The 13,267-nt window shown below is 45.9% G+C and overlaps 1 protein-coding gene across 1 annotated transcript; it reads left to right on the top strand.

Annotated features, from left to right (window-relative positions):
• The first annotated feature begins 6,651 nt into the window (after nt 1-6,651).
• Nucleotides 6,652-13,199, top strand: BRI3BP (BRI3 binding protein). Its single transcript, XM_074844175.1, has 3 exons — nt 6,652-6,864; nt 7,913-8,015; nt 8,643-13,199. Exons 1-3 carry the CDS (start codon nt 6,670-6,672, stop codon nt 9,059-9,061), a joined length of 717 nt encoding a protein of 238 aa, XP_074700276.1. The 5' UTR covers nt 6,652-6,669; the 3' UTR covers nt 9,062-13,199.
• Nucleotides 13,200-13,267: the final 68 nt, after the last annotated feature.

Raw genomic sequence — 13,267 nt, 5'->3', positions numbered from 1 at the left:
CGGCTGGCGCCCGGCCACGGCACGGCCGAGCCAGCGGCGGCGGCGGGGCCCCTCAGGGCGGCGGGGCTCTCCGCCTCCTGTCACCTCAGGAGACAGCGGCCCCCCCGGGCCCCTCCCGCCGAGTGGCCGGTTCCTGTCCCTCCCGGGGCAGCCCCGACCCGGCGGTCTCCTCCGTGACAGGAGCCCCCGCGGCTGTGACAGGACTAAACGGCAGATCCCGGCCGCGGCGGCCGGTCAGGGCACGGCCGACAGCCGCCCCGCCGGGCGCTCGGGGCACCCGCGACCCGCCGCTGGGGTCTCTGTCACCTCTGAAGGTCACCAAACGCGCTGTCGGCTCCGGGGAGGAACCGTCGCTTCGCGCTTTTCAACGGGTCTCTGCAAAATTACCGCCGCTTTGATTTATTTTTTTTTTCATCCCAGAGAGGTCCGAAGAAGTCCCGGCTGACAAATGTCTTTGACCCAATAATGAGGCAAGAAATGTATTTTTCCATAGCCTCGCTGTCCCGGCTACGCTTTTGTAACACTTTCTGCCTACGTATCTTGCACCTCGGATTAAAATCGATTGCTTCTCATCTTTCAAACCATGAGGTCTGTCTCTTATTGACAACTGCTATGTCACAACAGCCCATTTTAGCCAAGAAGTGGTGGTAATGAAGTACTTCATAATACAAGGCACTGTGTATTCGTGCTGCTTATGTAACTTATTTTCAAGGTCATGATTTCCCTTCTAACTCATAGAAGCCTCAAAAGTAAGGATTTGATAGTAAATTAAGGCATACAGTGTAAATATGAAAGTAAAATACATGTAGAGTACTTGCTATAAATGTCATTCAGATTTTTGTGCTACAGGAATACAACTACTTTATTAAATTTGCGGGCCATGGCAACATGATTTGGCCAATCCTGCAGTTTTTGCCTCCAGAAAGACCTTCCATACAGCATATTTTTAAATAACTCTCACCAGAGCCTGGGGGACCAGGGGAGGCTGGGGGTGTGATCAGGAGACACTGTCTGCTTTGATGTGCCTCTCTTGCCTCGGCAGCAGTGGAGGTGTGAGACCGGCGGCAGGGACACCCCTGCCACAGCCCCGAGATGAGGAGGGAGGTGGGACACGTGCTCCAGCACCCAGGCCCTGAGTGTTTCACTATTTCTGCGGCGCTTGGGAGCCACAACCTGTGGTAGAGAAAACAAACCACATCGAAACCCGCTCTCTGCACACCCACAGAAAAGGTAACTTTTGTATTTTGGCCTTTGGGGTTGTGAAGACATTTATTACGGCAACAGCGTTAATCGGTGTGGATATCTACTGGCTTGGGACATAAAGCCTCACGGTGCAGCCGTCAGGGTCAGGTTTGACGAGGGTATTACCTGCTGTACCGCACCACAGCCTCTCTGCGAGGCGTCTCCTCTGCATCTACTTACCCCCGACTGATGTACAGCCTGGCCTGCTCTGGGGCGTAAAAGTGAGCTTATGGTCAGGTTTTCTACAGTTCTCTGACAATTACACCTGACGCAAACATGCGGTGAAGCGGTCGTGGCCAGCACTGAGGCGCTCCCAGCGAGCACAGCGAGTAAATCTGTAATTTCCCATTTTATCACACTTTCGGTTCACCAGGCCCCCCGAAGCGGCCCCGAGGCAGCCCCAGCTCCGACGCTCCCCGCCGTCTCCTCGCTCAGGAGGGCGGCGGCGAGGCCGCGCCCCCCCCACCCCCCGCCAGCACCGCCAGCACCGCCGCCACCGCCCCTCAGGCGGCGCGGGACCGGCCGGCCTCGCGCTGCGGACGGATCCCGCGCGGCGCACGGCGGCCGCGACGCCGGCGCGCCTGATTGGCTGCCACGCGCCTGGTCCCACATCAGCCCAGAGCCCGCTCTGCTCGCGGCTGGGCTGACGGCGGAAGAGCTGACACCCTCAAAAACCAATTGGCGCGAAGGTTTCTCAAACCCTCTTCCCTATCCACCAATGAGCGACTGGCTCAGAGGGAGGTGTGCCCAATCGGAGGAGAGCTCTCATCCTGTTCGGCGGGAAGGGGCAGGGGCGCGCAGTGATTCCCCTCAGCGCTGAGGCGGCCCCGGCGTGACGCTGCGGCCGCGCCGATATTACCCGTTTTAAGATAAAAAAGCAGCAGCCTTCCCTCACCCAAAGCAACCTGTGCATCTAAAAAGAAAATGCGCAGCTAAATCACCTGAGAAGGGACCCAAAAATCCTCTCACTGAGCTGAAAAAGGCATAGTTTAAAATGGACTGACCCACTTACTGTGCAAAGAGGAAGGGATGTACTGGGAATTTGGTGATAAAACTTGGGCTTTTAGGAAAGCCTGACAGAGCTTCTCATTTATTAACAGCAGTTTTACTATTGCACCCTTACTTAGAGGGGGTTATGCTTCCATGTTCCTTGCCCTCGTTCCAGTTTTGCCTTACCCAAACTGGTTTTTCCTTCCCTCAAAAGTGACTTTGGAAAAATGGGAAGAAAAAGAAGGAAAAGGAAATAAGCCTTTAACGAGAAAATGGGCATTAAAAGCACTGCAGTGACTACTAAAAATAGTTTGGAGACTAGATTAGGATAGCTGGAGGAAAATAGCCTGAATAAGGTTAACTGGAATTGACCATTTCCAAATCTTTTTAAGACTTGCTTTATACTGACTATTAGTAATAATAGGTTAAAAATTAAATCATGTTTGCTCTTTAGATTAGATTAGAGGGCCTTCAAAAGATGCTTCAGAACTGATTGACAGTAATAATGATGGCACTACCTCATTTGTGGTTTCTGAGGTAACTGATCTGCAGTCAGCCTGTGAAATTAAAACAAGTGATGAAATGCATGGACCTGTGAGATAAAAGTTTCATAATAACAGCAATCTGTGCAGTATGCTGAGGCCTGATCCATTGATCCAAAACCTGGATTAGGAAATCTAAAGATTTTGGAAAGTTTTTTAAAAACCCTGTATTCAGAGTGGTCACCAGCTGTTTAATGAGTCTGTATAAGAACAAGAAACTTCTGGCTCACTTGACATCCATGATCTCTGCAACCTCTACATGGTGGCAGGAGTACAAGTAACCAGAATCAAAATCAAAAGCATTTGCAGAAATAGAAGAAGAAAGAAAAGAGAAGGCGGAAGTGAAAAGAAGAAAAGAAGCAGTGGCACACTGCAAGAAAAGCCTCACAGAGCTAGCAGCAAAACATGAAGAGAAAAGGCCTAAAATGACAAGTCATAAAGCAATCAGCTGTGAGATGAAGTAAAGACAGAAAAACAAGGGTCAGTGAGGTTAAGGACTGATCCACAGTAACACAGTTGGCTTTCTTTAAGGCTATGCCGTTTTTTTCAACATAAAAATTATTTTAAAAGAGAGAATCCTATGATCTGCTAAAACTTTGACATCTAGAAAACCCCAATTTATTCTAAATGCTGTTCAGATTGTTAAACCCTATATCCAACTAAGACATCTTATGCGGCTTCTAGTGCAGATCAGGAAAGAGAGCAGTACACTCATGCTTCTTCTGTACAGTAAGACCCTTATCAGAGGATCTTTCTGGAAACCTCCCAGTTGTCCTAATTAAAATGTTCAATGTGGCTGAGATCAATATTTCATACCATGATGCAATGTATTCTTTGAGCAGACATGATTTCATTTATTTAAATGAGAAGGGTGAAATACTGTGTAGTTTCATAAGAGCTGTGGATTTGGAGAGATGAACGTACCTGAAATAGGCTCATGGAGACAGGTCAGGAAATCAATTAAATACCAGGGAAGACTCCCAAATTATCCTGACCTCATATGAAGGACAGCCCTGAGCACAGGCTTCCAAAGGCAGCCACTAAAACAGGCCTCTCAGCCCCTGTAAAGAATGGGTGGAAAGAAACAACAAGCACTTTGCAGAAGTGATTTTGAAGGGATCCCACGATGGAAACTCATGAAGAGAAACAGGAACGTCCCCAAATTCATAGAAACAAGACCCATCGGACCAGAAACAGCACAAGGGGACCCAGAGAAGGCCATGCCAACTGGAAGCAAATTGAAGAATTATAACTGGCACAGAAAACAACACTCATGACAGTTACATTACTGTCGTGGTTTTGTACCGCAAGGTTCTTTACATGCAAGAAATGCCCCAGAAGCAGACACTTTACTGTGTGCTGGGGGTCTAGGCACAGCACGACGCTGAGGGCGGGTGACCAGAAACCTCCTAAGAACCTCAAAAATACCTGTCATCAGTTACCAACCCCTTCTGGAAGAGTATGAGATGGACTTCAGAACATACGCAGCTATTCACATATCAGCAACTTCAGGATCACCTAAAAAGAGATTGAAAGCACCATTTATAAATACATAAAGAATCTACATCCCACTGAAATCAAGTAAGATCCTAAGTACCTTCTTGGATCTGGGCCCAACCCTTTCAGGGCCACATATAAATAAATGCTAAAAGGTCTAGGCCATTCTGCTAAATGTGAAAATAAGTGTTTTGGCCAGACTAAAACTGGGAAGAAGGCCACAGCAAAGATGTCATATTCTGGATGTCTTCTCAACTACTCAGCAACAAGACTTAGGCCGAGCCATGGTGTTTAAACATCCAGTACACAGGGTACAAAATCAGAAAGAGGTATTTCAAGTTACTCCAGTGACTGGGAGAGCTACAAGCTGCACCCCTGACTCTGCAGGAACTCCCCAGGAGGGAGCTGGTAAAAGCAGATCTCTGCCCTGTGATTTTCAGAGCGGAGTTCCTGAAGGGTGCGCAGGCGTGGTCACAGGCCGCCTGTACCTTCCCCAGCACGACAAGAAGCTCTGGGGAGGGTGTTGGGATCCCCCCCGTGCCTTGAAGTTACCGTTGGGCAATTTAGCAAACATTTTCTGTCCCAGCTTACGTCGTCAGTTGATGCAGAATCTACACTGCAAACCTATGGATCTGTTTTTATCTTCCCATCATTGTGTTCCTGGTTTGTCTAGCTCAGGCTCCTGTCCATTAACGATGAATCAGAATGTGCTCTGGAGGCAGTAAAGTGCTTCTCTGTCTCCTGGGGATTCTTACTTCGCTCTGCTAACATCCTGGCTGGGTTTCACTACCCAGAAGGAGCTGATAACATTGTCTGATTTATACTTCCCAACTGGTCTTTTGTTAGCATGGTTAATCAGGAAAAACCAACATAAAGCCTGTCAGAAGAGGGAGTAGCACCATTAAATGTGCTGAATTCTACATCTGAGTCGGGGCTTCTCGAGGGTAAAGGACACGAGAGACCGTCAGAATCCCTCGACCTGAAGTTGATAGTGCACTGAAAAGAGAGATGTTGTTTTGCGACATTAGACTTCTCTATTCGCTTTGTCATTTGGAGATCGCGCCCGGGAATCTCCTCGGAGAGGGATACCCGCGCAGGCGAGGCAGCTCGCTGTACTCCGTCAAGGTTGTGAGGAGTCTCGAGAGCCCACATGAACAGCTGAATAATTTAAAAGCTCCGCAGGAGAGGATCTGGGGGCCGAGAAAGTTGACCATGAGTCAGCAGTGCGCCCTTGCAGCAAAGAAGCCCAAGAGCATCCCGGGCTGCGTTAGGAAGAGCGCAGCCGGCAGGTCGAGGGGCACAATCCTGCCCCTCGGTTTGGCCCTTCCGACACCGCCGCCCGCGTAGCGCGCCCAGGTCTGGGCTCCACGCTGCCGGAGGGGTGTCGGTGCTGGAGAGGGTCCAGCGGAGGCCGCGGAGCGGGGCAGGGCGCTGGAGCACAGGGTGCCTGAGAGCGCTGCGAGAGGGCGAAGGCCAGCGGGGATCCCTGTCTGCACCTCCCGGGCGGAGGGTACGGGGAGAGCGGAGCCAGAACCTTCTCGAAGGCACACGCTGACAGCCAGCGGGCCTGGGAAATCCTGATTAGGTAGCAGGGAAAGCAGTTTTGCCAGGCGGATTATTAAATATTAATAGATATAATATGTTAAATAGATATGATTTTATATTAATTATAAAATTTCTGATATTATTTTGATATTAATTATGAGATCCTGATTAGGTGGTAGGGAAAACAAGTTTGCCAGGTGGATTATTAAATATTAATAGATATTATGTGTTAAATATATACAATTTTATATTAATTATAAAATTTCTGATATTATTTTGATACTAATTATGAGATCCTGATGAGGTAGTAGGGAAAACAATTTTGCCAGGTGGATTATTAATATGAATAGATATGATATATGTTAAATATATATAATTGTATATTAATTATAAATTTTCTGATACTATTTTGATATTAATTATAAAATCCTGATTAGGCAGTAGGGAAAACAATTTTGCCAGGTGGATTATTAAATATGAATATATATGTTATATATTAAATATATATAATTTTATACTAATTATAAAATTTCGCCTGTTCCAGGTGAAATACTGTGACAGGTCAAATTCTGGAGCAGGTTCAGTCCCGGCACTGGTTTTAAACCGGGACAAGCTGAATCCCGGGACAGGTCGCTGGGCGCTGACCACAGCAATAGACTTGAGTGGACCTTTTTTGGCTCGGCGGGGGGCAGTACAGGAAAACCTACATTATTATTTTGTGATTTCAATAGATTGATTGGTTTGGGGGGGGGGTGCCCCCTCCCGCACTACCCCCCCCCCCGGAAGGCGTCGGAGGTGTCGGCGCGGCCTCTAGGCGGCGCCAGGAGCGCGGCGCTGCCTGGCGCGGGCGGCCATGGCGGCGGGGCGGCTGCCGGCGCTGCTGCTGCTGCTCCTCGTCTTGCTGCTGGGCGGCACGGCCGGACCCGGGGCTTGGGCAGCGCGGAGCCGCGGAGCCGAGAAGCAGAACAGCCTCCGCCGCGCTGCCAGCGGTCTCTATCAGGGCATCAGCGGCCTTTTCGGCGAGGACAACGTGCGGGCCCTGCAGAAGGTGAGGCGCCGGCCGCTTCCCCCCCACCCCCAAGCCCTTCTCTCCCTTCCCCTTCGCGCCTTCTCCCCGCGCCGTTGCACCCCGGAGCGGGGGGACCGGCCGGTTCTGTGCGGCAGAGCCCCGCGGCTGGCCGCCCCCTCCCCGCCGCCCCGGTGCGGTGCTCGGCGCTGGACCCGCGGCGGCCTCATCTCCTGTGCGAGCCCGGCCGTGGGTGAGGCGGCGGAACGGCTGGAGCGTTGCTTTGGGGAAGAAAAACGGGAGGCGAGACTTGGCGTGGCGCAAACTGCGAAAAATACTAATAAAAGAAATTTCTAAATAAAGATTATTTGAGGTGGGGGAGGCGGCCAGGGCAGACCGTTGTCGGCGAGGAGCCCTCCAACTGAAATACGGTCTGTCTGCATCAGCAGAGCATCCTGTGTTTGCGGGGCCACATAGGAACTTGCAGGAAATAAGGCATGCAGGCAGACGGACCTATACATTCCTCTCTGCCTTCTCTCCTCAGCCAGTAGGAAGAGATAATACTGTTAAATTGACCTGTAAATGCATTTGAGACGTTTGGGTGGATGCTGGGGACATCTCTCAGTTGCTTGATAAAAGTAGTTCTCTGGTTTGCTTTACCAATGTCACAGAATCACAGAATGGTTTGGGTTGGAGGGGACCTTAAAGATCATCTAATTCCAACCCCCTGCCACGGGCAGGGACACCTTCCACTAGCCCAGGTTGCTCAAAGCCCTGTCCAACCTGTCCATTGCTAGTAGCAGTGCTTTCTTTAAACTTCAGAACAATGGTAAAGCTAATAAAGTGCATTTTTAAATCCCGTCAACATATACATTTACATGCCAAAATACTTAGGGTAAGGACAATTGTAATAAGTAAACTTATGAGGTAAAAAGCATTTGCAGAGTTACATTTTGTTTCTTTGAGGACTTCAAAATAGCCTGCAATTCTTGTTTAATGAATTTTAATTCTACTCGTGACTACTAAGTCTCAAAGTGTGTTTAAGGAATTGAGGATTTTTTTTTTTTTAATTTCCAATTTTATTTCTCAGTTTTTCTCAAGGTTGACAGAGAGGTTTGTGAATGGGGTGGATATATTAATGGATACATTCTGGAGAATATGGACTGATTTGTTAGATGTTCTTGGAATCGATGGTAAGTGTTATGCCTGTTAACTCTTGAACTATATCAGCCTTTATCAATGTTTACCAGCATAGGCCGAGTGGGAAAATAATTGCATTTTACCCTGCTGCATTAAACATCCATCGGTGGTATCTCTATCCACTTCACATGGCTTTGATTTTGCCATTAGTACCTTCAAACAGGAGGACTGAAACCAGCCATTCCGTGTAAAAGGCATTACAAGTCATGGCTGGTTTCTTGGTGTCTTCGTTAAATGGATGCACACGGCCAGGAACGGTACAGGGAAGTAAAGGAGGACTAGAAGAAGGAAAGGTGCAATTGAGAGCCTTTAGAATATAACTTTTACAAAGCAGGATCTTTAGCCTTAGTATGAGCTTCAACCTTAGGCCCTACAGTAGTTTGTCTTTAAAGAACCTTTAGCATCTCTGCTTTAAAGGAATTCCTACAATTGCATCGCTGGTGCTGAGCCAGTGGTTTGAAGAAGGTCCATCCAGAAATGGATGAACTAGCTTTACCCCTTACTTCAGAAAACACCGCCGTGACCCCACTGCATGACCCTGGGAAGCTGTGCTTGCGTTTTATACCCTTACCACTTTGGCATGCGCTCGTTAATACTCTAAATTTTCCTTTGTTTTTCAGCCTCCAACCTGACTCATTATTTCAGCCCAGCAGCAATTGCCAACAACCCGACCCGTGCTCTTCTGCTGATTGGTGCCATTTTACTTGCCTATTGGTTTTTATCTCTCTTCCTCGGATTCTTCTTCTATCTCCTGCACATGCTGTTTGGTCGCTTTTTCTGGATTGCAAGAGTTGCCCTTTTCACTCTCTCGTGTGTGTACATCCTCCAGAAGTATGAAGGTGACCCGGAACACGCAGTCCTGCCTCTCTGCTTTGTTGTAGCAGTCTACTTCATGACGGGGCCAGTTGGATTTTACTGGAGAAGAAACAGCAACAGCAGCCTTGAGGAGAAGATGGACCACCTCGACAGTCAGATCAGACTTCTGAACATACGTCTTTCTCGGGTGATTGAAAACCTGGACAGAGGCAGTGACCAATGAACCAACCCCTATAGACCACTGTACACCAGCTCTAGAAAATTCCTAAGCACTGTCTCGTTCGAAGTTACAAAGCAACAAAACATCACATGGTAAAAAGTGCGCAAAGTTATAACTTTTCATCATGTGTAAGACTAATTTATCTAGATTATACACTCAGCCATTATACTTGTAGGAAAAAAAACACATTTAAAAAATTCAGCTGTATATTCAGAGAGTTTTATCCAGTACTAGAATTTTCTCAGTAGATAAACGCTTACTTTTACAAGCATTTAAAAACATCTTTTGTAAAGTTTTTATAAAAGCAAATTGAGTAGTCTTTCAAATATTGAAATTGAGTTAAACATATGCAAATTTGACACTTAAAAAGTTAAAAAGAAAAAAAAAATCTCAAGCTACCAAACACTTCCATTGAGAAGTAACTGCTGTGGGTCCGCATTTTTTTTTTTCAAAGTTGCGAATGTTTTTGTTTTCTTGTTGGCTTATTTCATTGCCTTGAAGTTGCCTTTCATAGAGTATCAGATGAGGAATTTTCTGGTATCCAGGCCAAAAAATTCACACCATAGCTTTTAATAGGAGGTGGGGAGTAAGGGAGAAGGAAGATTTCATAAATTTGAAGTCCTTAAATGCCGGTCCAGGATGAGGAATTGAGAAGTGCACGTGTGGCATTATTTCGTTGCATTTCATCTTGAGAACTTTAGTTTGGTGTTTGAAAGGAAATCAGTTTTAATAAATTGACACAAAGGGAGGAGATGTAGCATGGCAAATTATTTCATATTTGATCTTCACAGTGAAGCGTTTTCCAAGCATAAGTGCATAGAACGAAACATGATTTTTAATCTCAGGACCCACGTACCTTCTCAAAAAAGGCAGCAGTTAAAACACTTGCAAATGTATTGTTGCTTAAAGCTTTCTCAGGACCAATAAGCGGCAATAAATTATCTTCAGGAAGATCTGGATTTTTTTCTAAAATTGTAATAGTTTTATAGAAGCTTTTTGCTTGAAGTCTGTGTCCTCACTATATTGGGTTTTGGGGAAAGCGAGTCACCTTATGAGAAGGGTGTATTAAACAGTCCCATTTCAAAGTGATGCAGGAGCTTTGAAGCCGTTTTTACTTTGAAGGATTCTATGTATTTGTAACCTAAGATAGCTTGGTATACTACCACTGGCTTTGTAAGGTTTGCTGAAATGCATTGAAACAAAAGTAACCTCAGGGAAGAAAGTCCGGTAAGTGGTTTAACTCGGTAACCTAGAGAGTTCAGGGGTGTAAAGGGGGGAGGGAGGGGACGCATCTAAACCGTAGTGATGAGCACAGTATAGGTAGCACGGGAGGTGAACTGGACCACAGCTGAAGAACTACGTATTCCGTAATGTCTGAGTGAACAAAGAGAAAACGCAACAAAAATTGGTCTGTGCCAGGGCCTGGCTGAGAAGGAAGGGGAACAAACAGGAGTAGGTGATCCGGGCTCCGGCGGGACTGGCCAGGGCGGCTGAGCACAGCTGGGCGCTCGGTCTTCGCCGCCTTGTTCCCCAGGGTAGAGCTTTTGTTGGATGTGATGCTTAACTGAATGTATCTGTGGGGTGAATTTATTTTTCTCTTTATGCTGAAGTTTAATACTCTTCTTAAAATGTGTGTTACTTGCCTAACCTCTTCTGGGCTGTATGTGACATTTACACGAGGGATTAGTTTAAAACCCATGTTAATGGCCTTTACTCCAAACTGTGATCACTTAAGTTCAACACAGTTGAAGCTCATATGCAGTTGGCACTGTTGTAATCCATTTTGATTTTTTATGTCATCCGTAAATCCCCCTGCACCCCATTTTTCAAGAAATACACATTTAGAGTTGCGAAGTAACTGCTTTTGGTAACTTAATATCTTTCCCATGAACAGATAAGTACTATGGCAACAAATAGTCCGCTTTGTAAAGGTGAAAATGTAAATTCCAGTATATTCCATTTTACAGCTCATTCTCCATAGTATTACAGTCTTCCCTGTAAACTCGGTTTTCCCTCTGTTGTGCACAGAGGACTGGGCTGAAACACCAACCTGGAAATGAGCAATTGATTAGCAAAGCTTTGTCGGGTCTTTATGCGTTTTGCTAAATTTGAGGCCTGAGGACCAAAGTCTGCAAACCTCGCTCGTGTAAGCAGCTCCATTGACTTCTGTAGGACTACGTGCATGAGTCAGTTTTGCATAGATTGTATTTTCTGTAATCCATATTTAATGTTGAAGATAAAAATACTGAATCGTTTATATATTAAGAGTTGTCTATGATAAAGATTTCTTTTAAAATACTATATAAAAGTCAATTTGGATTATAGTTTCTCCCTGTCTTGCTCTAATCATGTATCTTAGTTTTGTAAAATCAGCCCTCCTATATGAATACTCTTAATTTTGATCACCCTGCTGCTTGGAAAAAAGTATTTTTATATTTACTTGCATCCCATGTATAGCAAAATGTTATGTGAAAAGCGGTATATATAAAATTGGATATTTTTAATCAGTATTTTTCCCAGCACTCAGTTTTCATGTTAGTCAGATTCAGAAGTAATGATTTTTTTTAAAGCACAATCTAACCTTCAATATATATACTTTAAAAATGCTCTGTATTTTTAAACATGCACTGTAGTGAAAGCGCTTTTGGGACATGAATGTGGTATTGTATTTAATCTCTTTCGACTTTTGTAAATACCTTTTACAGATATTTTCCATATCAAGTCACCTAGTTTATCCATCGAGGTTTTTGCTCTGATTTTTAGAACTCATTCCAGGGACAGTGGTTGCGCTGCTTTTGTGTTGCCGTTGGCGGGAGCATCTCGTACCAGTTCCCGGAGATGGGCAGGTATCGCCGTGTCACTCACGGGGCAGCCGAGACGCAGAATTTGACAGACTTGCCCGAGTCGGTGGCAGAAATGGGAATAAACCCCAGATCTCGCAGCTCCCAGCCTTTTGCTCTGACCGCTCAGTCGAAGGTGGGCAGCAGCGTCTATGCACTCCTCCGGCATCCGCTCCCTCGGCGTCGGGCCTGGCCGCCGCTCCTGCGGTGGCACGGGGTTCCGGGGCGCAGCGGGGTGGGGGAGGCGCCCCCCGTCCTCCCCTCCTCCGCCTGCTCCTCTGGAACAGGAACGGTTCCTCTGCCTTGACCTGCCCGTTTGCCGCCGCTACTTGAAAAAAACGTCGCTCTGACGTAAGCGTTTAAGGTGGGCTCCAGACTGTCCAGCATCAGAAATTCCGGTGGGGTCTTAAGCGTTTTAAACTTTGTACTTTAAGACCTAATATTTGAAACTACTGTAGTATTTTCGATACATTCACATTTTTGCAACGCTAACATCGGTAGCAATTTCTTTGGGAGTACACGCCTCGCCTATAGATAACTGATCTGTCGTATTCGGAATGTAACGCTTTTAAAAGTGGTATTGGGTGTCAGAGTACAATGTATCCAATCTGGTGTAATTCAGTGCTGTACTTACTAGTGCGTCCTTCCAATCGTGATTTGCTTTTACAGACTTGTTGCATCGTTTGTGTGGAAAATAGACCAGTATCAACCTTAGCTCTTCGATGGCGTAGAAGTTTTTAAGTGTGATTTGCCTCACGTACTGATCCGTATTTTGGCAGCTAATGATGTAAATGACCATAAGTTCTCTTTGTCTGGGAAAAATAAAAGGTTTTATTGTATCCGCATGTATTTTAAACTTTTGGATAATTCCATTGAACTGTGATGACAGCACATTTAAAAGTTGACCTTTTCCTTTTGATCAGAAGTGGTATTTGCTATGGTAGCGCTCGTTAGCGGCACTGATGTTGGTGATTTCACATCCTGTTTTGTACATCAGATTTCAAGACTATAGTGTTTAAGTTTGTACAATTGTGTTTATGTAAAAAATAATTTGGTCTGAAGAGATGATGTATGTATACTTTTGGCATATGATCTATAGGGAAATATTAGATTCTACTGATAATGATGTTAAGTAGTTACAAATAGATCAGACTTATTTTTTACAGAGCTATACATGCCTTTATTTATTACTTATCTGACCACCAAATCAATGTACTATGTAGTTAAATATTTGTAGACCAATTTCACAAATCGACTATGGTATTGTGACAAAGCTTAAAATAAATGTTTACTGAACCTTTGCACTGAGAACTGAGTGGCGTTCGAGGCTCCCCTCTGCCGGGCTCTCCCGGGAGGGTGGGTTCGGAGC

The sequence above is a fragment of the Strix aluco genome, chromosome 18 (genome assembly GCF_031877795.1).
Source record: "Strix aluco isolate bStrAlu1 chromosome 18, bStrAlu1.hap1, whole genome shotgun sequence".
Lineage (NCBI taxonomy): Eukaryota > Metazoa > Chordata > Aves > Strigiformes > Strigidae > Strix > Strix aluco.
The sequence above is the reverse complement of the archived record's forward strand: the minus strand, read 5'-3'. Positions and strand labels throughout refer to the sequence as shown.

Bases quoted from the DNA above. Each gene is read 5' to 3' on its own strand.
- BRI3BP (XM_074844175.1), top strand. From the start codon at position 6,670: ATGGCGGCGGGGCGGCTGCCGGCGCTGCTGCTGCTGCTCCTCGTCTTG. The intron at 6,865-7,912 runs GTGAGGCGCCGG...TTTATTTCTCAG, and splicing joins ACGTGCGGGCCCTGCAGAAG to TTTTTCTCAAGGTTGACAGA. The intron at 8,016-8,642 runs GTAAGTGTTATG...TTTGTTTTTCAG, and splicing joins AGATGTTCTTGGAATCGATG to CCTCCAACCTGACTCATTAT.